General features: G+C 40.0%; 1 protein-coding gene across 4 annotated transcripts in view; it reads right to left on the bottom strand.

The window, feature by feature from the left end:
* BMPR1B (bone morphogenetic protein receptor type 1B) overlaps positions 1-26,275 on the bottom strand; it is a 158,243-nt gene that overhangs the window by 65,987 nt on the left and 65,981 nt on the right. Inside the window, exon 1 of one of the 4 annotated variants that reach the window (XM_054066080.1) lies at positions 16,910-17,240. The exons of 1 other annotated variant lie outside the window; for it this stretch is intronic. Coding sequence is in view for 2 of the 3 variants with exons in the window: in XM_054066078.1 (XP_053922053.1) it covers positions 4,274-4,277 (4 nt within the window). In the remaining variant the exon portion in view is untranslated. Of the gene's footprint in view, positions 1-4,273; positions 4,316-16,909; positions 17,241-26,275 lie in introns of those variants that run through there. 2 more of the 4 variants (XM_054066078.1, XM_009562756.2) reach the window with 2 other exon arrangements.

The raw sequence follows: 26,275 nt of genomic DNA, 5'->3' as shown, positions 1-26,275 counted from the left end.
TATCACCTTGGGAGTGGAAAAATAAGAGGAATATAAGTGGTTTTATCCCTGAGTAGGACCGTGCTACCAGAAACATTTTAATAGCTCAGGATAATCAGCTACAGCATTATCAGAACCACTTCTCTCTCACTGCAAGTTCGTATTTTCTGAATGCCCGTTGCTTCTGCCTACGCTGTTCTTGCCTGATTTCGTCACCCTCCTTCACACACATTTGAGAGGAGCTGTGCATGGGCAGTGCATCCTTTCGGATCTCCAGGCTACTTGTTCTCAAACCATATGAGTGCACGACTTATAATAATTACACACAATATAAAGTAACTATTGCTATTACTTAGTTACTTGATATTAGTGACGGTAATTTTTACTTTGACGGGTTTGATGTACTTTCAAGTGTCGCCCCAGAAAATATTATATTCTGACACCAAACCACTTCATCTGTAAAAACAGTAACAGTTATTAACAACAGGAACACTGTGCACCAATGACAAATCCATGAGGTATTTCTGACACAACATAATTTTAGTAAGGACAAGTCCAAATAATGGACAGTCATAATCTGCCACACAAATACAACATGGAAAACAACTGTCTAGTCAATGACCTGCAGCGTCGGACAGTGGGTCAGTGACTTAATGCAAACCATCAGGGTATGCACTTATGAGAAACCAGTTACCATATAAGAAATATCCATTGACTACTCTGCGTAAGAAAGGAGAAACAAGCCTTCAGCTGAGGGCTGGGAAGCCTCTTGAAGAGCAGCGCTGTGCTTTGGGCAGCGTTGTGACCAAAGCACACGAACGTGTGAAAAACGTTAAAGTTCTCTACAAAGAGAGATGAAATGTACTTTAGCTCTGTATGTATTTGCATAGGATGGGAAATAAAGGCTGAAATTAACACCAAGTTCTCAGACATTCAGAAAATCAAGTTTTCTTCAAAAGTGTGACTACAAATGGGAACAGATGGTCTACAGAGGTACAAGAATAAACCTTTCTTCCCAAAGGTATAATAAACTACTAGACAAATAGTTGTCAGAAATGGCTTAGGTACAGTTATACGTACCTTCAGGTGGAAGGGTAGCCTAGACAACTCAAACTTCCTTGCAGGCTTTATTTTTGTCATTCTGTACAAATTTACCCCCAAATGCGAATTTGACTCATTCAAAAATTGAATCCAAGCCTCCAGTTTTTAAAACATCAGGATAGTTTTAATGTATTTTCACTTTTTCATTTCATAACATTGATAGTCTAACAAAATGTTTCAACATAATGCTCATAAAACACGTATTATGGTAACTCTCTGTATTACCATTAGTTGCCTAACAAGCTGAAAGATTCATTTTCCACTGAGCTTTTATCAAGAAAATCAAGATAATTCCATTATTGGTATTCCAAGAATCCAAAAATATTGTTCCATATATTGTATTCACATTAGAATATGAATAGAGGTTGGATTAGTTATAGTATTAATCTTGGTGACAGTCTTAAATCCAGATTTTTATCATAAGAGAGATGACAAAAAGGGGAGAAAAAGCAGTAGCTGAAGAAACGCTAAAGAACTTATGGGGAAACTGTTTTGAAGAAACATTGAAGCTTTGGAAATAATGAGACTACAGTATTTTGCTCCTTCTTAACTCTGGAGATTCATAATTTGCAGCAAGCCCTAGGCTAAATTAAAACATATTTTTATTACATATTGCATTGGACTCTGCAGTATGTTTTTTTGGTCATAATAGCTTAATTTCAGAGGAACAAAGCAACATTAAAAACTGCTTCACGACTCTCTTTCCTAATGTACTCTACAATTATTAGTAATAAAGGCAAGAAAACATCTTTTTCAAGTAAAATAATACAGATTACATTTTTCTCCAAACCTTTGGTCATTTAATGCTGTTTCCCGCAGAAGATGATCGGTTTTACCTACATAATTTTTATATTTCCAAAAGACTAATCAATATTTTGAAATACAAAGCTACTTAGTTTATAAATTCCCTTGGCTTTTCAAATGAGACAAACTGAAGTTGTAACAAACAACAGAATTTACTGTGTTTTCCCACATTCAGCCTGTGCACCTTCTTGTGAATGGTAACTTCTGCCAGTTGAGATTTTGGTTGTCAGAGCAGTAAAATATTACTTGTCAAAGTTTGTTCTTTATGCAGTGCTGGAGAACTTTGCATTTACCACAGCACTACTACATACGCACATGCAACTGAACTGTTACTTTACAGAAGCTGGAAAGCAATACATTTTAAACATATAGTGAAAGAAGATAATAAATAGGCAAACCATCAGGGGCCATCCATGAAAAAGAAGATGGAAAACATGGCAAAATTAGTCAGCTCTGCTTGACTGAAGCTGCCAGGCGATACCATTTCTTCATCAACAAAACGCTCTACAGACAGCTTAGATCCCTAACAGGCAAAAGAACGTTTCAAAAAAAGGAGGGAAAATGCTGTTTCAGAGTTCCTTCATGTCTCTTTTAAGGAGATTTAAGGAAAAAGATACCAAATGCTCATAACTTCACAGATGTTGTGAATTTCTTTACAGTCTGTGTCTACTGAGTTTCAGGGGAAATGTCCAAAGAGGCAGCCTCGGACGCGCTGCTGGAGTGCAATACACTGCAAGGACACTACGTTCAGTTTGGCCTTCAGAAAGCACACACAGGTGTTCTTGAGGGAATGCTTTGCCCGAGACCCGCCTTTTGATTATTATGGCTTCAGAGATCTTCTGAAAAGTGAGACCTGACAAGGGTGCTGAGCTTTGTTTAGAGAACTTAATCCTCATTCTCCCAGCTGCTGACAGGAAAAGGCCATGTTTTGCTTAAGTAAAAGTTTCCTTTCTTAGAATCAAGGGAACAGCAGAGTTAAAACACCCAACAGCTGACTGTTAACAGCAGCAGAAACAGCTTTTTCTATTCTACAATATATGTCAAAGTAAAAAATCTCTGCCAGGTGGCATTAGGCATTATAGGGATATGAAAACCATCCAAATAATCACATCTGATCCTGTGAGATACCGAGTTCCTCCCTCATTTCAAAATGAATGGTGTGGACAGTGCTATGGTTGTAATCCTAGCAGTGAATCATACTCCAAAGCCTACAACGCATAAACCATTCCAGTGCTATACTAAGCATTATTTGAAACATTTCCAAAAAGAGAAAACCCCACTGTTCATTTAAACTGAAATTCAGATCTTAGATGCACACACCGCTACGAGCTTTGATTTCAATTATTCCTACAATAATCATAGTGTGAGTCCAAGGAAAAAATTGTTCAGTGTTCATAGATTTTTTTCCCTTAAAGACCTATAGTCTTACCAGTGGCACACAGACTTAGAGACTTCCAAACATATGTCAATATCACAGGCTTGTAGTAATTATCATTTGATGCATTACAGTTCATTCCATTAAGTAGTTCCATTAACCTTTTCTTAAACTTAAATCTTTATCTATGAGTGGAAGAGTTTGTACAAGGTGTGCATTTGTTCCTTTTCCTCTGAAAATCCAATGTAGCTTGACTAAATAATAAACCAGTAAATCCCCCAGGCTGCACTAATTCAGACCCCAGGGAGCCGAAGAGTTGGGATTTCCTGACAACCTCCAAAGGGAACATGTCAACCCAGCAGGACTTTTCCAGCAGCCTTACTTCCTGCCTGGTCGAGGCTACAGCAAGCTGTGAAACAGCACAGCGGATGATGCACTGTCATTCATCCCAATACTTGGAAAAATAGGCAGATCTGATGAGGAGTCTGAATGGGTGGAGAAAACATATCGAGCTGGAATGAAAAACTGAGAAGAAACACTGGAGGTAAAACCAATAAGTCTGACAAGGAGCAGAAGTGAGCTGAGAAACCAAGGCAGTGGAAACCATATAAACTCACTCAAGGAGGGGAACAGGCTGGGACAATTGAGTGGAGTGGGAAAGAGAGTCACTGGATGCTCCTCTATAGCGTACCATGGCACTTTGGTTTGCTGAACCTCATTGCTCTCCTGGGAAAAAATCTCTCTGCAAGGCCTTGGCAAAATGTCCTGTCCTTTCCATGAGCTGGACACATGGAGATTTGTAACCTATTATTTGTGCCACTTACTCTGTTTACTCAAGGGAAAAGTGTTGTGCAGTGGATATGCATGGTCATCGTCCTGCGTTATGCTGCACAATGGGGGGGGGGCGTGCGCTATATGGTGGGACTTGTGTTTTCCATCTGCTTTTTCAAACCTAGGCAATGACCTATAACACCACAATACGTTAAAAACACACTAAAAAATTCATCAACTTACCCATCTGACTTAGGAGATGGTGGAATTACTGTTACTTCTGCAGGTCTGTTTAATAAAGGATACTGATTATTGCCTGTAGAATCCTTTTTCAATTGTGACAAAAACTAAAAATGTAGCTACGGTAAATAACCATAAGCAGAAAAGAATATTAAAAAAGGAAAAAGAAAAGGAATGATCTTTGGATAGTGCATCTACATGCTTTCCTGTGACTTATTTCTCCCAATACCATCCAGGTGTGAAGCCAGCAGAAACATTTAAGTCACTTTGTTCTCAGCACCAAAGGATCGATCCTAAAGTATGTCAAACCAAGTGTGTGGTCGAATGATAGCATGATTTCACAAATTAATTTAGCCAGTGTCACAATGACACATTTCCATTGAAAGAGGCAGTCCAATAAAAAACTGGTTTTCTTTCTGTTTTTGTGGGATTATTTTGTAGTCACATCAGTGATCTGCTCCACCATGTAGCTGCCTAAGTATCGGGGAAAAGCAGATAGAGGGATCAACAGCAAGGAGGTATACACTGCTGCTTGCAGTTATGCTGCTTTTACTCAAATGTGAAAGCACAGCCTGGGTGTCTTCTAGCCTGAACTGTCCTCTGCCTCGATAATCCACCTGCAAAATGGGAGGACAGATATCTCTTTGTCTAACCCCAGGGACTTGCGAAACTAAACTGAAGTTAATGGACATTCAGATACTATAACGATGGGTGTCTCAGAGGAAAAAAAAATGCAGGGAAATGAATAATTATGGCCTCAGCAGGGTTTGAATAGCATGCAGTAAATAAAGCAATGGTCATACACTGAACAATGCAACTAAAATTAAATACTGAATAGGGACTCATTAAGCAAGTGCTGCTCATCCTCTGGACTGAAGAAAGCAGCAGTTCAATGGAAAAACTAATCTGTTGTCATGTAATTAAGGGCTGCATAGCAATGCACATGCACAGAGGTCAAACAAAGGTGGCATGTGCAACATAAATGCAGACATTCTGAATGCAACACTAGTAAAGGTATTTTCATCTGCTTTTGTGCCTCATAACGAGACTTGCTCTGAATATAAAACTTAGCAGGCAGTCATTTTAGTTCTATAAATTGTCTTTCTAAATGCCATGTTGCTCTCTTTAAAATGTATTAGGTTGGGTGCATTAAGTTCCTGGTTAAAGTCTTCGGTCCAAATCAGGCAGATTAACAGATTCAGTTTGGAGTACTGAGGTTGGGACACACATCTTTCCTCCACCATTCTTCCTCCTATGGTGCTTGTGGTGAGGCCAAAACACGGTTGCCTTCACTCCCAGAGTGAAGAGCCTGTCTGTAAGACATGCAAACGAATGAATGACCAAACTCTCTTTGCCATTCTGCAGGGAAAATTTATTGAATATTATTTTAGATTAAGCTGTCCTGTGAAATACACTGGGTATTTAACGCAAAACTAGCTCATAGGCAAAGTGGGCTGCCAAAGGAACACTCAGATTTTAAAAGCCATTTGGTCCAGCATATGGAACAGCAACAATCTGTTGCTCTCTATATATATATCTACAAATATTTTTATGGCCTTTGTCACCAGTGGAGACAGCTGCTCCCAATTAATGTTTCTCATATGGCTTTATGGAGTCAGACTGCATTATTACTTCCACTTTGCAGGAGAGACGATGAAACAAGAGAGCAGACCACATTCATAAAGGTATCTTTGTGCCTAACTCACACTGAAATCAGACAAACTTGGTTTAGCCACAGAACTTCTGCAGATCTGGATCCACAAATCAGATGTGCATCTAGGCGGGATTATACTACAAAGCTGCAAAATGAACTTAAGACTTTTAAATCCCACTCTGTTTTTATATCTCTAAAAGGTCTGAACACAAAATTGCCTATTCAGAAAATTGTATCTTTTCCTTCTGCAAGATCCTCTCTTCTTTTACTATCAAGACAGCACTAAACTGAAAAGAGAAATTTGGCGGGTGGAGTAGATTGCTTCTAATGCCAAATGATTGCCGGGGGAGGGGGGAGGGGAGGGCGTGACGAGTCTGTTTTATGCTACTTACTACTTAATTTCTATATATCTTTTAGATGTATACAACAATTTAATACAGATTTAAAACAACACCTTTAGTAGGTCTGAACAATCATTTTGCTGTCAAGATACAAGTATTACGCACAGGACCAAAGCACTCCTCTAGCTCTTCAAGTATGGAAGGTGTTTGCCCACTAGCAGAAACGTACCATTTGGAGAGAAGCGGGAGCAGTGCACTATTCACCAGAATTTTTTCATCTATTTTCATTTTCACTATTTGCATGGCATTTTGGCAGCACATCCATGGCAGGGCTGCACCCCTTCTCTAATGGAACACCCACCTAACAACCAGAAACAGCAATGTCATCTTAGTGTCAGGACATGAAAATATGCAAACAGAAGCATTTGTTATCAGCAGGTGCTGGTGCTCACAGTTGTAAAGCTATGGATTACATTCCCTCCTTGCTCTCTAAACACAAGGAGGACTCTGCAATCATGTTGCTTACAGAACTTGCATAAAAATCAGCTTCTTCACCTATTAAAAATGAAGTGTCAGAGATCAAATTTATTTTCCATTCATTTTACATCAGCTTTACCTTTATTTTGCTCTGTGACCTAACATAAACACAAACTATTTGTTACAAAATGAAGAGTATACCATTAAGCTGATTTTACCACATTTTTTGGTGGTGAGAGCTAACGGCACAAACATGTTTCAGGGAAATGTGTTTGGCAGCCGCTTTCCAGAGCTGAAAGAAACTTAGTTATAAAAGTTAGATTTTTACATAAACAACTACCCAGGCACTTTGTGTGCTCCCATAACTTAGTGGCATTCAGTTTTATTTGTGTATGAGATTTATTTTGCTCTTCTTTAGTGGTACTATTCTGTTATTAAACAAAACATGTACATGAGTCAAGTGAAGGTCCGCAGAGCTAGAAAGAGTCTAGGGCTTTGTTTCCCCCTAAACAAGAATTTCTGAGTGATGTAGAAAAAAGTTACAATATTATATTTAAAAAACAAAATACCAAAGTACAATGACAGTAGACATTCCACACTGAATCCTCCTCAGATTGTATAAAGCATAGAATTCTCCTCCATCCCAGAGAAAGTCAGCTTAAAACAAGTATTAAAGAAATCCTGAAAAACTGAATCACGACACAGTACCCTTAATAACCACCCATATCAATACCATTCACTATCACTGAATGCTACTAAAGACACTGGATCAATATCAAACATTTTGGGGAACACCAGTTTAAAGGGAATTGACCAGTAAAACTATTAGCATACAATTATACTTCTATAGATGGGTTTTTATGTAGACACTAATCTAAAAGAAATGCAAATTTATATGCATTTAATGCAGCCACTACCAAGGAGTAACATTACACACTCCATTTCACACAGAGCAGCAATTCCACACCTAAATTTTCCCATATGAACAAGCTTCTTCCTGGACAGTTCAATCCTCACTGCCCACCTAAAACACCTCCTGCAACTGTGCTATCCTTATTTGCAGTTAGAAAAATCTCTAAATTTCCTTTATTGCAGCTACAGCTGGAATTTTTCCTGTCTCCCTTCGTTCTGAAAGGGAAGAAATAACAACTGATTTGGACAGAATCGGGTATAAAATTTTACAAAAGTCGTAAGTACTGAAGACAATTCTTTACCTTCCTATTTTTTACTGATGCCTTCTGGTATATATTAATTTTCCAATTCATAAGGCAACAAAAATAATAAATAAAATACAACTTCAGGCAGCTACAAACAACTGAACTGCTAAGAAAACATACAGAAAACTACATTGAACAAATAACAGAGTTTATGAGATGTTCCAGCTCTTTGAAAATTGATCTAAAAGAATGCTCCTTATGTCTACATTTATTCGCGAAACTGAAGTCAGTAATGATAGATTCAGAAGGCGGTGATGTTATTTCTTCATCTGAAGCTGTATTTTCAGCTGGTGACTTCCCGCAGGCAGTTATCGTTCACTCAACAAAATCTACTTGGTAGCCCTTATTCAAATGGAATATATTTAACAACTTAAATAAAATACTGAGTTTTCATTCGTTACTCAGCCACAATAGAAAAGAAGTTAGTATAATGTCATATTAATCTAATCAAGATGCATTCACATTTAAGAAGAAAAATGTAGCTTGGTTCAGTTTCCAACAGCTAATCTGCACTGAAAAAAATAATTCAGAGCCAATTCCCAAGAGACCAGCAGATCACCCTGTGATGAAGGGACACAGTCAATCCATCCACCAGAATGGTGTATCTCAGGAGGGGGCCTTTTAATCAACCCAATGTCACAAATTTCTACCCTGTACAAAGATGCTGCTTAACTTATGCTGAAACATCTTAGTTGGTAGGAGCTTCAAATAACACCCAGTGAGCAGCATTTATTTGGGCAGAAGCAACAAAGACAAGCTCAGTTAAAACTATCACTGACAAAAAAGTCCATGTGATGCTTGTGAATGCCTTATTTTTCTAATAAAACTGAGTTGTCAAGAGGAGATAAAGCTGATTTACACACACTGTCACTGTATGTTCTGTTCTGAAAAGTGTGGGAAATGCTTTCATCTTCACTCCTTATACAGTGCATATAATTATTAATGTAGTTAATACAGAAGTTGCTTGATCACTACATATGTAATTGTGGAATTGGATTGTTAATCATTACGTTTCAGTGTATGACTTTTGTGCATTTTTTTCATTAAAAGAAGACCTAGCGGGCTGCTCTAAAGCCTCACTCTATAGAAGTTACCATAGTTAGAAAAAATCATGGCAACTTCTGCACCGAGTGAAGCTGCACAATAGCAAAGTGGGTATTTTTAAGTTCTTTATTTCAGATTCAAAGACAATTTGCATGGATTTCCTATAGTTTGATTTTTTTAGCCACTTCATCTTCTTAAGTGAATACTGGGGGGGGGGGATTTTTTATTTTTATTTTTTTTTTAAAAAGAGGAATCAATGCTACTCGTGGTTTCTCATCTTAAAAAATAAATGGGTGGGGTGGGATGGGAAACATTCTCTTATTGCTTAGACTGTCCAGACACAAAAGAGAGCCATCCATCAAGAGTCATCAATTACTGTCCAGTCTAGGTTAGATGGTACCTAACCCAGGTAAAGGAAAAAACTCAGCCCATTTGTTTCTGAACCTATGTCACTTTTGCCAAATTTCCCAGTACTACTGCAATGTCACCAAGTCATTCTGTGGTTGGCAAGAAAGAGAAATTTGCTAGAAACCTCCTGCAAATTAAACCCAGCTGCTTAAGCACAATCCCATGTGTCTCTTGCACTGTGTGGCTTTGATAGAGTAAATTGAGCGTAAGAAAGAGATGAAATATTTATGAAAATTAAATTTGCAGGATGTATGTCAGTAAGCCTGAAAAACAGTTTTTCAAACGAAGACAGGAAACCACATTTTTCACCCAACCGGGTTAGGCTCGGTTATAGTGCTGGTATTCACAGAGCTCCTGAGATGCTTATGTTTCCTGCAGACTGCTTAGCTTTTATTCAAACCACTCGTTCCAGAAACAGCAGCCACAAATATTGTCTCTTTACACCAGTGTATCAAACATTTATAAATAACACACTCAAATGAAATAGTGTGTTTTACTCCTTATCCACCAGAAATTTAATATTTTGAAGGCTGGAAAAACCTCAAATCACATAAAGTTCTCTGTGTAATGATACCATACCCTGAATACTGCTGGAACAAACAAATCCCTGTTCAACATTTAAGTGAACACTATCAGATATTTAAGCAAAAGAACATATTCTGAGGCATCTTCAGACTATTTGTTCATCAAAACTTTAAATTGTATTGGCTTCCTCAAAAGACCAGTGAAAGCAAGAGTCAACGGCATAAAACAGCAACAGAAAGCATAAATTAATTAAACTATTTACAATTAAATGAAGCCATGGAAGCACTAAATATCTCCATTTTTCCAATGATAAACATCTTGCATAAAGTTCCCAAACACAGCCAGCATCTCTCTCTCTCCACAGCCCAGGTCTCGCTGGTCTCAGCATATCTGTTATCACTGTGGTAAGTCCTACTACAGAATATGACCACGTTTTCCTTTCCTAGCTGTTCCTACCTTTCATGCCTCTGGAGGCAACCATCTTAGAAAAGGGTAGCACTCTCTTCCAAGGTGCTATTCTCTCTTTTTTAGGGGATTGAGAAAACCAGGAGGATTTTTTAGGGAGTTAATCTTTGTGATCATTTAGCACTCAATTACTTCAAAACCTGCCTGATACAAATATCCATACAAATACAGAACTATGACTTAATTCACACAGATGTGGTCTTCTTAGAAAAGCATAACAAACACACCAGATTAAGATTTATTCTGTCGATTAATAACAAAGGGGCTGCAGCTCTCTGCATGGTTCACTGAATACTTCTGATGCAGAAATCAAAAGGCTCATGACTTCAGCAAAGCAGGAACAGAGACCAATCCAATACTTCCTATTGTTCTCGTGCTCCACTAACACCTCCTGAGCACATTACAGGGCTGCCGGATGAGACAAGACAGCAGAGCTGTCCCAAAGGAGATCACAAGTTTATTTGAAGAAGCCTAGCAAGCAACTTTTCCCCAAACTCTCTTTCAAAAGAGGAGCAACAAACATCCCATTTCCTTTTCGCGGGATGTTTATTCACTAAGACTCAAGTACCTTTTATGCTGCTAAGCTAATGCAAAGCCAGATTTCAGTAAAGAACACTTTTTTAGCATGCCCATTTTGAGTTGTATTCACATGAACCTGCTGCGTCTGAAGCAACAGTCCAAAAATTCCCAGACAGATGATGAGTACTATTGCAATATCACAGTAACTCCACAGGCAAGCAGACATCATAAAAATCAGTAGCATTAGAAAACATGTTCCTACTGACAGTTTGCAGCACAAAATACTAAAAAATAGTAGAGCCACAAACAGAAGTTAGTAAACAGACATTACTATCTTTGGTCTGGATAACCAAACTGACAGACTAGTTCTGTTATTTTTTTAAAGGAGTTAAGCCTCCACTTCTGCAAAGTACTTCAGTAAAAGAGTAGTCCTGCCAGTCCCAAAAGGACCATTTAAGTTTGAAATCAAATAGGTGTTTGAAGTAACCTGCAGAGTAAATGCTTTGTGGTTACTTTGCTCAACACATGCTACATCTAGTTTCAACGCATTTAAATATTCCACTTCCAGCAATGAACCTGCAACAAAAAGCATTAAAAAATCGTATGAGTGAAGCATTTGCCAAACTGTAAAACAAATCCAGCCTTCAAATCCAGTATCTTTGTCAAGGCCAGACAGCTGAGGACCTGACACTCAGTGGGTGATAAACTCCAGTTCAGAACAAGAGGGTGCAACGTATGTGTTGTGTCCTGGGTTGAACTGTATCTCCTAGAAAAACGAGGAGGGAGGGAATAAAGGAAGGAAAGATCTTAGTATTGCTATCTACCCTCCAGGTATGATGCTGAAGAGATCAGATTTCAAGCATCTGTGATGCTCACCACAAGCTGCTTTTATTGCTGATTAATAGTGAGAGATTAATAGCTGGAGATGCCACATAATAGCTACAGTATAAAACTCTTGAACATCCAGTCATGGTTATGCATTTAACAGCTGGGTTCATACTTTCAGTGGATTTTGCCATATGGTAACTAGGATCAGTTTACACTCACAAAATTACTACTTTAAACACATGCTGTACCACTACACTGCACAGCCACCTCTAAAGTAATGCAGCCCAAAGGTTACCTATCACTGCGTTTCCCGAGTCATCCTTCAGCTTTCAACACGCTAAACAATGTCAGGTCCTTTCCCCTAATTCCCAGAATTTTTAGCTTTAAGTCTCTGAGTGGTAAAACACATCAAGGAGCAGCAAATACATCACAAGCGGGAGGGGGAGGCCTGGCACTTTGCCAGACAACAATTAGACCAGCAGGTGAATGTGAATTTTTTTGGATTAAACCAAAGCACAGTACTGCCTGCTAAATCCCTTGAGCAGTGAACTGTATGGCAAGTAATTATACCAAAGAATTTTGTTACATCAGGCTTATATATTCACTAGATTGCAAAGACAATTAACAATTGCATCTACTCAAAATCCCTGCGGCTTTGGATCTGTTAATTGTAAACGTTGATGTGTCACTCCACAGCATGCGGTTGAAGTATGCCAACAGAGAGCACCATAGGTATAAGCACTGCACTCCTCCTCGAAGATACAACTGGCTCCTGCCCAGTTTTCTCATACTTTCTACCCCAAATTTTTCACAAAGGCTACATCTTTTCATTTAGAAATACGTCTCTGTGACTTCCACGTACCAGTTTAGGACAAGCCTGGGACGTGGTCAGTGCCTTTTAGAAGGATGTGCATTTATGACTCTGCTTGGGATGCTAGCAACAGTAGTATGGGAAGATGGAAAAACCTGTCAGAACAATATCCTGCCTCTATCTCACATGACCATGACGGGTGGGAAAAGCTACTTTTTTAATAAAGTTCCATTTTTACAGTAAGTTGAAGTTACACGTAATTCTATGTATAGGACTGATACAGCTATGCAGCATCAGATGCAAGGGATTTGTACCAAAATGACAATTTTGCCCCAAAACTCAGGCTCTTGTGCAACATTTCTTTCTTTTTTCTTTTTTTTTTTTTTTGAGCTGAACTTTGCTCAGATTATGGGATAGAAGAAAGCTTTCCAAAAAAAGAGGAGGTGTTTGGGCAAGAAGAGCTTTTGTCACCTGTTTCCTTTACGGTACAATCCTCTAGTTTGAATCATCAAGCTTGGTTAAGCATTTTTTTCAAAATGTTCAGTTAAATTAGCTTTTGGCCTATGTTATTTATGCTTCAGTTTTCAAACGATGACTACATTTCTGACTTTGCCTTTGAACATTTCTTTCAGAAATGATCTCTTTAAGTCTGAATTCCAGCCTGGAAAATCACCCTCTGTAAGACCGTAATGCAAGTTAGAAACAGGAAACAGCCCTAAACCCTGAACACAGGATCTGCAGTTCAGTCTGACTGAACTGCTCTGCCTCTTCTTACTCTTTGATCTCAAGTTTAGAGACGATAAGATTAAATTCAGCCAAAAATACCCCAACTAACAGACAGAGATATGTAATGGCCAACAGAAATTTGTCGAGAACGAGCCCCATCAAAAGTATCTGAATTCTCTCTAGGACAAGTACAGGCCTTGTGGATGTAAGACAAGCAAGATGGCACGTGAACTGGAGGACTGGGCTAGTATTCAAAAATGCTAAGAAGCTGGAAAAATGATCAGGAGAAGCTGGTGTGCTCCTCAGCCAGTATAGCACAATACATGGCCAGTATAATATAACGCACGCATGCAAACAATTACACAAATACAGAAACACTCAGGTCACAGTTCTGCATTTTGCAGAATATATGGACAGAATGAAAAATGTACAGCAGAGGTCAGAAAGAGTTAATTGGAGGCACTCAAGAATAGACAAATAGAATTGGGCTTGAACTGGAACAGAAAAGACGAGAATTCACTTAAGACTAATTTCTCTACAGGTGATAATAAGGAAGCACTGGAACTGATTGTCTGGAAATCTGTGGTCTTCTCATCACTGAAGAAAAGTCTAATAAGGGTAACAAAAATCATACTCATGTCAGAGGAGTTGACTAAACCCTTGGTGTTGCCTTCCTGCCCTATGCCAAATGCCAATCTGTCATTAAGTTAATGATATAACTATATTTGATATCATTAACCATGAAGACCCATCAGGACCTCCCTAGGTGTATGTACAGGAAAAAGGCAGACTCCACAGGCTTATAATTCATATCGCCACTGTCATCATCCAGCAAGGAAACAGAAGCTTTGAAATGAAAAAACAGAAGCATCTACTAAGCAAATTTAAGTCAGAATGAATATGGCTTTAGAAAACCTTGCTCTCAGCCTGAGGCGTGGACTGAATTACTTTTGTGTTCTTATATTTGATTTTAAACTCTCTTTTTGTAACAACTTCTGGCCTTGAAACTGCCTGGAGCAACAAGACTCTGACCCACAACCCAAAGGATAGGAGGAAGCAAAGTGTTACAGTCACATTACTCTAAAAAGAGATAAAAACATACCAATAAATAAAAACTTACCAATAAAATATCAACTTTTTTTTCAAGGACCTAGCTCCTAAAATTATGCTAAACCATCCAGCTTCAGTTGCTATCACATTTTCTTGCTTTAATTGCTGAAAGATTTTGGGCTGGATTCCATCTCAAATTCAGAATTTCAGAGGAGGACATGGAGTTGGTAAGAACACTCATGGGAACCTGCATGGGTGCTCCCTGGCAAAGATTCCCCAGCACAAGCTTCTCGCCCCCTGAGCAGAGCTTACAAACAAGAAGCGTACAGTCTTCAAAAGGGAAAGAAGTCCAGTGCTCAACTAGCCACAGGCTAAGTTTCTTAAAAAGTCTGTACAAAGCAAAAGTTTTCTCAAAAATCAAGGCTCCCAACTGCCGGGAAATTTGGAACGCATCTCAAATGTAAATTGTGAACTCATGAGCAGCTGGGTTTCAAATTATGCTACTGGGAATCTCCTACTGACACTTGTAGTGACGCTCTTGGTAAAAGGATCTGAGTATCTTATCTTTTTACATAACTTTTGCATGTTCATCTTTGTGCCTGGAATTCTGCAGAGAAGGAAAACTCCTGGTCTCTTCTGGACAAGAGCAGTTTTCTGTGAACACCATTCAACAACCTACTGCATTTCTCCTACACGTCTGCCCAAAGCCCTTGCAGACACTCCTAAGTCAGATGCCCCTAAGTCAGAATACATCTGATTTCTTTGAATGTCATCACACCAAGATTCTCAGTGTCTTTAGGAGCATATTAGGTTGGCTTGGATGACTCCGAGGATAATCTAAGAACCCTCTTCTTTTTCAAGGGCTCACAAAAATGAAAAAGTGTCACAGCATTTACCCATCAAAACTTGAAATGCGAACAGAAAACCAATAAGTTCAGAAGTCTTCATGACTCCTGGTTTCGGGGAAGTTGACGCATCCCCAGTTGCACTCCCCACTTAGGCAGCAGAGGGTGCTAGCAGAATATCGAGGGTCCCTGCAAAAATACCCACGGCCAGCCGGTCAGGTGTGACTACAACGTTTCCAGAGTGTGCACTTTGCACGATTATCACTTCAAAAGAGCAGCACCAGTAAATGGTTTAAAACTAGGTTTTCAGTATCATCCACGCAAAACTGTGCAGCTTGCTCACTCCTATGCCTCATATACAGCTTGTGCGATCAAATCTGAAAATCAGCTCGAACATCAGGTGTAAAACACCAGTGCAGTGGTTCTTGTGATTCAAAGAGAAAACGATGAATCAAGCAAGCTTGAATCTGAACTGCACACATCCTTACATGTGGCACAGACTCCTGCAGTCCAACTGCTCCTTTGAATCCTGCTTTGAGTCCACTACGTGCTTCTCAAAGCCAGCTGCTCACATGGACACCAGGTCCACTTCCCACCACATAAAAGCTTTCTGGACAAATGGACTACACAAATGCTGCTGCTATTTCTTCTGCTCCTTAACTTTATCATGTCTTATTAGGAAGCCAGAGCAAAATCATCTTAAGCATCGGAAAAACTCACAGATGATGCTGAAGGGATGTAGGTGAGGTTACAGAAAGTTTATCTGTTTAGTTAATGGAACTGACTAATTTACGGGGAGAAAGAAAAACCTTCTTTGCTGCATGTATTTTTTTCTTTTCAGATGTGATACACGGCTTGCTAAACTGTTTCACGATGAAAACATCCAAGCCATATATCAAGAGTGTTTCATTGAATTATTTACTCAATTTAAAAGACACTCGGCTTAGCTGAAAATGTTTCTCCAATGACAGTAACTTTACAGCTCTTCCAAACAACATCAGTACTTGAATGAAGCCACCGTCTCATTTACAGCATCCTGAACTTCTTTACAAATATAATTGTTGAAAACTCATTGATACAAGCTCCTTATTTTCACAGTCACCATCATGAATAAAGCTAGGATGATTGTCCCTACCCATGGCAGAGGGGCTGGAACTAGACGATCTTTAAGGTCCCTTCAAATCCAAACTATTCTATTAGTCTATGAGTCTACTCTCAATCCAAATTTTGCCTTGTTACAATCTCCGTTTACCCCTCATTAGTACCCCCTTTTCTTAATAACTATGTCAAATTTTTGGTTCTTGATAGGTAAATACGGCATTTTCACTAACAATCAGCATGATGCTCTCCTGTTAAAGCTGAAGCACCAACAAGTGCAGTCTTCCCATTAAACCAGCACACTGTTTCTTAGTCCAGTTACTATAAAAACCCCTCGCCGTTAAAAGCGGTAAACAAAGTTATGAAACGCGCAAGCCTAAACTCTCTCAAGATTTCCCAAGGCAGTTTTAACATCATAGAGTTGCTTTAAAAGTGGGGGTTTTTCCTCTCTTTTGAGCGGCGCAAGCAGTTTCGACAAGCGAAGGGCACCCGTTGCTGCGCCCCGTGCCCCCCGCCCCAACCCGCCGGCCGCTGCCGGAGCATCCCCCGCCCCGCAGCACCCAAATGACAGCCCTGCACCCCAACCCCTGCCCCCTCGCCCCCTCTGCAGGCACCTTCCCCCCCAGCTCACCTCGGGCGCGCAGCCAGAGCGGCGGCAGCAGGGAGAGGCTCCGCGGCCACCGCCGCTCCTCCCCGGCCGCCTCCTCGCCGCGCCCCCTTCCCCTTCCCCGGCGGCTCCTGCCCCCGGCGGGGACGCGGCCCGCGGAGCGGCGACCCCCGGAGCTCGGCGGCAAAAGGGCAGCCGGGGCGGCGGCAGCTCGGGGATCATCCGCTGCCCCCCGCCGGGGCGAGGGACCCCTGGGCTCCCCCAGCCCTGCAAGGGAGCCCGAGCCGTCCCGCCAAAGCGCTTCGAATCCTCAGCATAAGGATACGGAGCTGATGGAACGGGTCCAGAGGAGGCTACAAAGATGATCGGAGGGCTGGAGCACCTCCCATAGGAGGACAGGCTGAGAGAGTTGGGGTTGTTCAGCCTGGAGAAGAGGCGGCTCCGAGGAGACCTTACAGTGACCTTCCAGTCCTGAAAGAGCTACAGGAAAGCTGGAGAGGGGCTGTTCACAAAGGCATGGAGTGACAGGACAAGGGGCAATGGGTATAAACTGGAGAGGGGCAGATTTAGACGAGACATAAGGAAATATTTCTTCACCATGAGGGTGGTGAGGCACTGGCACACGTTGCCCAGGGAAGCTGTGGATGCCCCATCCCTGGAGGTGTTCAAGGCCAGGTTGGATGGGGCCTTGGGCAGCCTGATCTAGTGCAGTGTCCCTGCCCATGGCAGGGGGTTGGAACTACATGATCTTTAAGGACCCTTCCAACCCAAAGTACTATTCTATGATCCAGGCTTTCGCACATCAAACATTTCCATCAAACGAGACCCACACCAGCACGCTCGGGAACCGCCACCCTTTTTCACAGGCATAAAGTGCTCACAAGCAATAGCAGAGGGCAGCAAGGAAAGAGAAGAAACACAGAAAGCTACGCTTCTGTACAGCTTTATTGAAGATTAAGCACCCTCCCTGCAGCGTGAACTGTTTTTCACCGGACAACTGTTATAAACACTTTCTAAGCTGGTGTCATTCTTCAAGTACTAAATGAGTTGCTTCAACATATGGGCAGTGCATGAATTTCCTATAAGCCTGTTAGTGAATCAGGCATGCATACGGATTTAACTTCACCCCTGATAGTGACATTGCACACAGCAGTTGTGTCACTTCTCCACTGGGTGCACTAAAACAAAGCCACCTCATCTATGGCTGGGATTATTAGAATTTTGTGTTAACTGTTTCTTGATATTTGCTCAGCAAAATATTATTTTCAACTGAGATACCAGTTCTGATCTCTAGCCCAGAGAAAGCCTGCTTAGGTAGCAGAAATGGATGCAAACCCAAATGATAACCCATGTACAAATCTGCCTCTTAGGACAGGATCAAGTGTTTTGAACAACTGTTATGTCATCAAACAGCATAAATATTTGGTCTGTGTTCTTGAACAAAACACAGGTGAGATTCCCTAAAACGCTGAATAGAACTGCATAGAGCAGTGTAACAGGAATATTACAGACTGACAAACCATGATAAACAAAACCTTTCAACTACCATTAAACAAAAAGAAACAGGATCAGAGTAAACTAGATATTTACAAATAAACTCCATATCGATATGTAGTCATTATTAATGAAAATACTATTATTTTTTATCTATAAGAATGAGAAAAGTATGCTTTGTGATTCAAGAGCTCATTTTTGACAACGTTGTTCAGTTTGGCAGTGATATTGGAGTGCTGTTAATAACAGATGCCTGGCATCTCAGTGGGTAAATTACACTACCACACTTCGAATTATATTTTGCTCCAAAACTGTGATCCCCCAGAAGCCTTCTGGGGAAGATCCACGTCTTTGATGATGCTTATTGAAATGGAAGTCTTTGAAGTGGCCGCCCAGCAGCTGTCATACAACAATTAGTAAGAAAAGAATAAAATTCAGTTTAACATGACTGCGAGTAATCTGACAAAGAGTTCATAAACCAGACCTTGACCAGCTATCATAAATGGGACGAGCATTATTCTCGTCTTCCCAGTGATGTATAGAATTTATTTTTCTTTCCTCATCCTTTGTTTAAAACACTATTACCTGCTTGATTACTGCACTATTTTACAATGCAACTGCAACAAAGACATACATTTCTATGCACATGATTGGAATACATCATTTATGGGAATATAATTTTTCAGTCTTCCTCATATGCTTGCATTGGAATATATAGCTAGAAAATAGAACAGTAGTGTCTAAACTATTTATTTTCTAAGATGAGTCCTAATTACCGCTTTGCTGCCCACTTATGGGAAAAATTACCTTAATTCCAAAATTTATATTTAGCCTATTTTCTGCAATCAAAAAGCATGCTTGATTTTTCCTTCCCAAGCTCCCACATAAGCACAAAAAACTTCCTCGAAGCAATGCTCTGTCATCTGCCAACACCATTTAAAATGTTTCTGTTAGTAAACCAAAACAAAGTCCCAAACTGCCACATATGATGTATATTTCATCAAACACTACAGAGCAGACCATTCTTCCTACATCAAACACAGGATGGCACTCCTATGACCTTTTTGACTGCAATATGTGAGAGTATCATTATTTTGGGCACTGGGGACAGACACTACAAGCCCCAGTTGTGTGACTGTAAAGAAATGGATGCCGAGAAGGTCTGAATTTGAAAGACTGCCATTAAAAGTACGGGGAATCTAATTTGGCGTGCTTTTAAGATGACAGCAGAATCAACACATAAAGTGTTTATAGTGCAGGCTAAAGCAAACACAGTTGTTTAAAAATCAGTCTTTAATTCATGCTTGTATCTGTCCACAGATCTAACAGTGCAGTAGCAAGGTTAAAACTCGTGTTGGGAAGGACCTCAAATACAACTGGAAAGCTGCACCATGACTAGGCAATTTAAGTAAAGGTGTGCTACAATGGCCATGGTTAGCTAAGTCTGGCCTGCTGAAGGGAACCAAAGATGCTCAAACAGCCATATAAAAGTTAGCTATGGTAGATCTCCTCTTCAGAGTTCTGGCTTTCATCAGTTCTTTTTCAATACTAACCACTCGTGCCTAACAGGTATTCATTTGGAAGCAGATGGCAGGAGGACTCTTTTAGAAATAAAGTCAATGATATATCTCTTTCAATTAGGTTTCCTTGCAAATCCATACAGGATACATGGATATCGGGGGGGAGGGGTTCCTTCTTGGGAGAGTGGCCAAAAAGAAAGCATAAATTACTTTAACACATATCTTCGTCACTCTTTGGAATTAAAAAGAGGAGGCGGGGAAAAAAAAAAGTGTGACATGGTTGCTCAAGACACCATGATTATGGACTTGATGACTACAGTGGTTTCCTCTCCTGTACAGTATTTCAGTGTTTCTGACCTTCAACATGAATAATACTGTCCCATTCAGCAAAGCAAGACGTGACAGTTCAGGGACAGGAAGCAAAGGGAAGACAGGAGTTGTTTGCAGCTACATGTCCTGCTCACACTTCTCTGATGTCTTCAGAATTCAAGATGTGAGCTGCAAATAAAGCAATCCTTTTTACTATTGTGTATTTTCAATGAGGAGCAGGACAATCCTGTTGTTATTAGAGTAAAATAAATGAATGAAAGAAGCAATGAAGTTCTATAATGACAGAGTTTGCAGGCAGGCTGGCAGTGTTCATGGATCTTCCCCTTAATCCTGGGGAATACATAGTATTACATATTTATTCATATAGAGTATGCAAGCAAGCAAAAGTAGTGCAAATTATTGCACTGACATTGTATTTCTGAAATTGGAAATAAAAAAGTAATCAGAAATGTAAAAAAAAAATTTTCACATCATAGAAGATGGCTTCATTGTTTTCATAGGTAGTCATCAATAATGTAACTGTATCTCTTGATTTCTTCCTGATAATTATGCTGTTTTCCTATATATTTAGTGTTCTGTAAAAGCTTTTCACCCTTTAAAATCATTTTCTAAACAGAAGATCAAATAATAAAGTTGAAATTAACATTTCGTTGCTGCTCTTTTTTTCCCCCCTAGTTAAAAGAATAATCCAGTACTTGAACTACAGAAAGTAATATCCACAAATGGAAGGCTGTTCTTTCAGAGGAAACCTGCTTAGTGATGCTTTCTTTCTCCACGAAAGCTGGCAGAAATTAATTATTTACGGCACTATTGTCTAATATTTTTACTTGCTTTGTGGTGAAACACAACATCCCATTCATGAAGCACAAACTCAAAAAGAATAAAAAGATGCTTTCACTCCACTTTGAAAACCTGAGGTATTCAAATCCAGGGACTAGCACACAATAAAACTGTGACGTGCTTAGAAATCTCTGAAAAGACCCTGAAAAGGCTCCAGAGAAGCGAGTTGAACCTCTTTTGGCCAAGTTTCTTCCCTCTGGGCCCACTCCCCCCATGGGGTGCTGCAGCAGCACCCCAATCCTTGCAAAAGGACTGTCACGACTTTGCAAACTGCACTCATCCCCCTGGCAGGAGCCGCCTACTATTCCAGGCACGTAGTCCTCTAGAGTTTGTCTTCTTTTTTTTTCCCCTTTTCCCAGAGATTTGCCAAAGTTTCCCCTCGGCTGTGCTACCTCCTCCCCCATTTGGAAAGGGTAAAACAGGAGCAAGAAGGGAGAAGAGCCCATAACTTGTCCAAAGCATGCAGGGATGATTTGTGTTCTCACTTATGGGGTATGACTGTCACTATTGATCTGCTTTCAGGCCTAGATTACATCTGATAAGGGCTGACCTTATTTGAGTATTCACACGTTATGCACTCATGGAGAGCACGCTGGACACAAAAGTCCCTCAGATGTTCTGGGCATCAATCACGCTCACAGCATGGAGGCTGCCAAACTTTTCTTCCCTTTAACTCGAGAGAGGAGAGAGTAGTCCAAGACAGACTTAATAAAGTTTAAAGCTGTGCCACAGTATATTTGGAGCCCATTGTCTTCTAAAAACGTGCTTTTCAACAAATTCTCTACAGTTACCACGGGCAACAATTCGCCTTTAACAAATTGGGGCGGGGGAAAGAAGGGGGTCTGTAGGAGGGCAAACTGTAGGGAGGAGGGAAGGCAAACAAAGGGCTTGCCAGGTCCTTTAAAAAAAACCAACCAAACGATCAAAACCCTTCTCTTTTATTTGCCATGTATTTACAAAAACAAAGTAATTTCTCAAAATCATTCCTAAAACCAGAGCAATTTCAAAACGTCTTAAAGCAAATCACATCCTTAAGAACTCATAAGCCTATTGTTCACCACACGCAAATACTTACGCTCATTACTTCAAAGAACGTATGGTTTTGTAAAGAATATATTATAAACATCACTAACCATTAAAATATTTCTTCTGTTGCAATGACTAATGCCTCAGTTTAAACTTTCTCGATTTCATGAAAATTACACCTCTTTTTTTAAAAACTTCTGTTTCAGCCTGCACATTTATTTTAAATTCTGAGTGTCAGGAGAAAATAAGAGCACACAGCAGGTGATGCATGTGCTGCTCTGAAATGTACTTACCAGCAGGGCCCAGCTTAATTTGTAATGTCTAAATTCTCATAACAGTATCATCATTACAGACAAAAGAGGCTGTACACACTGCAAACTTTCATGGAAAAAAAGCAAAAGTAACCCAAATAAACCATCATACCTAGCTCTCAAACATCTTTTATTTGCCATACCAGTAGACAACACGAAATGACTCTCAAAGCAAGGTATGGTTTGCTTTGCTAGAATATGCTTGTTAACTCTGAAACCTACTTGAGCCATGTAAACTTACTTTCTTCCACAGCTGGCCACTAGGGCATTTTTTTCATATGACTGCAAATAAATAAGTACAAGATGCATACCTTCATCAACCAAAGCTTTGGACAGGATGCCCTAAAGAATTCAGTGCGCTCTCTTTTTCAGTTTTAGATGTTCTCAGTGGTGCAGGGTTTGTTACTGAAGGTTGGGAGATCAGTTCACAGTATCATGAATCTCATCCGAGGGAAGTTCTGCTGTTTTGCCAGACCTGGCTGTTTGGGGTTTTTTTCCTTCCAATTTAAAACCATTTATTTCTCAGTATATGTCAAAAGTGACTGATCCTTGAGAAGAGGAGCAGCACACTGCCAAGAGAGATGAAAAGACCTTTGGATTAAACCGCAGGAAAAGTATACTGAGAAGGAAGTAGTTTTCAGGCACAAGAAGATCTCTAACTTCCAATAAAAGGGACAATATCCAACATGACAGCATGGAGAAATCCACTACCAGTTTCTCTCAATTTTCATTTAAGCCATTCCCGGCAGTACTTTGGACACTCACTGTCTTCAGGAGGTACATTTCCTAGTGAGGATCTGCTACATCCATCCATCCATCATATCACATATGGGGATCTGCATGTGGTATGCTAACTAAAGGCTGAGATTTAAGTCCAAGTGTCCTATCTGTAAGGCTGTGTTCAATCTTAACTGTTCATTAGGAAGATTCCGGCTACACAGCATTTGGATCACAAAGTTACAAAAAATAGGTCCTACTCAACCTAATATGACTGGGTCTGGGTCTGCAGTCTGGTTTGTTTCTTTTTTCCTTGGTTAAAAACTAACCTATAAACGTAAGTTAAAACTTGCAATACTTTGATGAAAATAATTTATTTTATCAGTATAAGCACGTGCACACACACACAGATGCTCACCTCATAAAAAGTCCATTTGTTAGTTTCAAGTGCATTACCATATTATAGAATAAAAGCACATTTCTTCAACAAGCTGGATCAAAATCTAAATGTCCAAGGGAAGAATGCATCTTTACCTTTACTAAAGCTCCTTGCTAGGCTGACTGTATTTGAAGTAAGGAGCCAGCATCGTAAAAGGTGTCTATTTAGGAACATTAAAGGAGATTGGACATGTGTTTCACTTAATAAACCAGAAACAATTATTTATATTGTTTTGTCATATTCTGCCTGATCTTGCAGTGAGAACCTGCACAGACCTTTAAGTGGAACTCTAGTCAGAAATTATACACCCACAAACTGGGAGCCACTCATCCACCATCAGCTCAAACCACTGAGCACCCCAGGAACATATCTACTGCGACTACCACTACCACAACAACTGTATCTCCCCTGCTGCTGCTGAGCCACAGCAGGCTTGTTTGCAGATGTCTCAAACTACAGCAAAACAAAACTGCACCTAGGTATAAAGGCTAAGAATATCCTCAAAAGGTCATATAACATAGTGGTCTTTGCACTGACACACCAGATCAGACCAACAGCTTAGCTTGTCCATATTCTGTCTCCAATAAAAGGTATTTGCTTTTTATTAATTCTTAAAGGCATTGCTTTTTAATTTCATTGGGATGTCTCTGTCTTTTATTATGTAAAAGGTTAAATGGAAAAATCCAATTTGCCTCCTCTTTTTCTATGTATTATTTTATTTTCCTTCTTCCGTCTCCTCTTATTGAAGTCCTCTCTAACCAGCCCTCAAATTTTAAATTCCTTGTTCCTCTAGGAGATAGTTCATCTTATATTTTAGTCATCCACTTATTTCTGCTGCACCTTTTTATTTGCTGAGGTGGCCAGATATGACTGCAGTGTTCCCAGAGGGATGTGGTACTCACTGAGCGACACAACCACTTTCAGAAATCAGCTCTGTTGTGTGACATCAAACGCTTTATTCACTTTTCTCACTGTGCAAAGAAGTCATTGAAGAGGACAATAAGGATATTTTTTGTACTCAAAGTTAATTCAACATTCAGGAAATATACCAGTGAGCATTTGCCAAAAATACTTTAACTTTCCTCCTCATATCACTTCAGCAAATCTCTTGCAGCTTTGCTTGATTCTTTCTGATCTATTTTTTCTGATTACTTTTTCCTTCTCTGAAGTCACTCCTCCAATGCCTAACATATCCAAAACCAATTCCAGAAGTAGCTTATTACTGCCTTCCTAGTTAACATGACAAAAGCAATGTGCCTCCCAAGTCTCTGTTTCTCCTTTCCCTCTGAACATGCCAAAGACTGAGGCTGCAATACTGCAGAAGAGGAAGACCAACAGAGATGGATGGTTTGGTGTGATGGTTAGGTACAAAGGGGAAGAGAGCAACGAGAGGGCTGTAACTGAACTCATAAATATCTTTTAATAATTCACAGTATTTTTTTAGGGTTTTCCTTTCTCATCTGTTGATGAGATCTGCAGTCAGCCTCTCACTTGAGAGCCAAAACTGCCTGTCCCTGCTTGCCTGCCATAGGCAGAGCTGGCAGCTCATCTTCATCCCCTTGTGCTACCTGGGAACCTAAATTTAGCCCTCTGGCCTGGCCAGAAAAACCTCCACAACCAAATTTTACTCTATTGCTACTAAATTATTTGTATTAGAACAGAAGACACCTCAAAGTCTCAAAGCAGTCCCTAATGTGACATGGGCAGCATACAACCTTTCGAGTCACTTCTAACTAGTACAATGAACTTGAAGACAAATAGGAGCTCACACAGTCCACTGGGCCACTGAATTTTCAAGAAGTCACTTCAGTATGGCTTACTTCTGCATTATTATTAAACATAAATTTACATTTGAAGATATTTGTCTTCAACAGTATCCCTCCTTTTGGTGGAAGATTTTGTTTGCTTGTTTGTGTTTTCTTAGCTAAAATGGATATTAGACATTAAAAAAGCCCCTTGGCTCTGTGTCTTTAAATAAGTAGAGAGCTTCTTTAGTCCTTCCCATTCCTTCACCTGTCCCCAGTTACACAGCACAGCTGCTTGCTGGTTTAAGAGTTTTTTTCTGAAGTAACAGTTCATGATAATCTCATTAAATCCTTTCTAACACTTTCCAGTTCATACAGGATTTCCTTCACCGAGGTGAGTGGAGCGAGGATTGGCTGTTTAAGCAATCTCTTCACAAAAAAAAAAAAAAAAATAGTTACCCAAAAGCCTTCTCAAAGAGCAACCCTCACCAGGTGGAGGGTGCAGGGGAACCAAAGCTTGGCCCCAAGCAAGGAGCTAGAACAAATCTGGAGATCCAAGTAGCTCCCTTCACTGTTTCTCTGTACAGCTGAAAAAGAGCATTACAAGTGTAATCCCCAATATCTCTGTGCGTAAAACAAATCATGCACTAAGCGAGCTCCTTTACCTGTAAATTATTCTGTTTAAATGTAGACAAGTCCTTTCTCTCCACTAGTCTAAGAAGTACTCATCTCAAAGCAGCCAGGGAGCTGAGCTTTCCAAGGGAGGCTCCATGATCAGCTTGGCTTCTCAGACATCTCAGCCATTCCCAAGAACGGGAGACAAGCTTTCCCAGAGGGAGCAGAGAACGTGAAACAGAAGTGAGAAAAAAAAAGAGGCCTGATTATTTTATAGATAGGCCTTGTATCAGATCATACAAACCATGCTGTGGATGTCCTGAAAGCATTTTCAAGGAGAGGGACCTCCACAG

The sequence above is a fragment of the Cuculus canorus genome, chromosome 4, assembly GCF_017976375.1.
Source record: "Cuculus canorus isolate bCucCan1 chromosome 4, bCucCan1.pri, whole genome shotgun sequence".
In the NCBI taxonomy this organism is placed as follows: Eukaryota; Metazoa; Chordata; class Aves; order Cuculiformes; family Cuculidae; genus Cuculus; species Cuculus canorus.
This window is presented reverse-complemented; position numbering and strand designations above follow the sequence as displayed.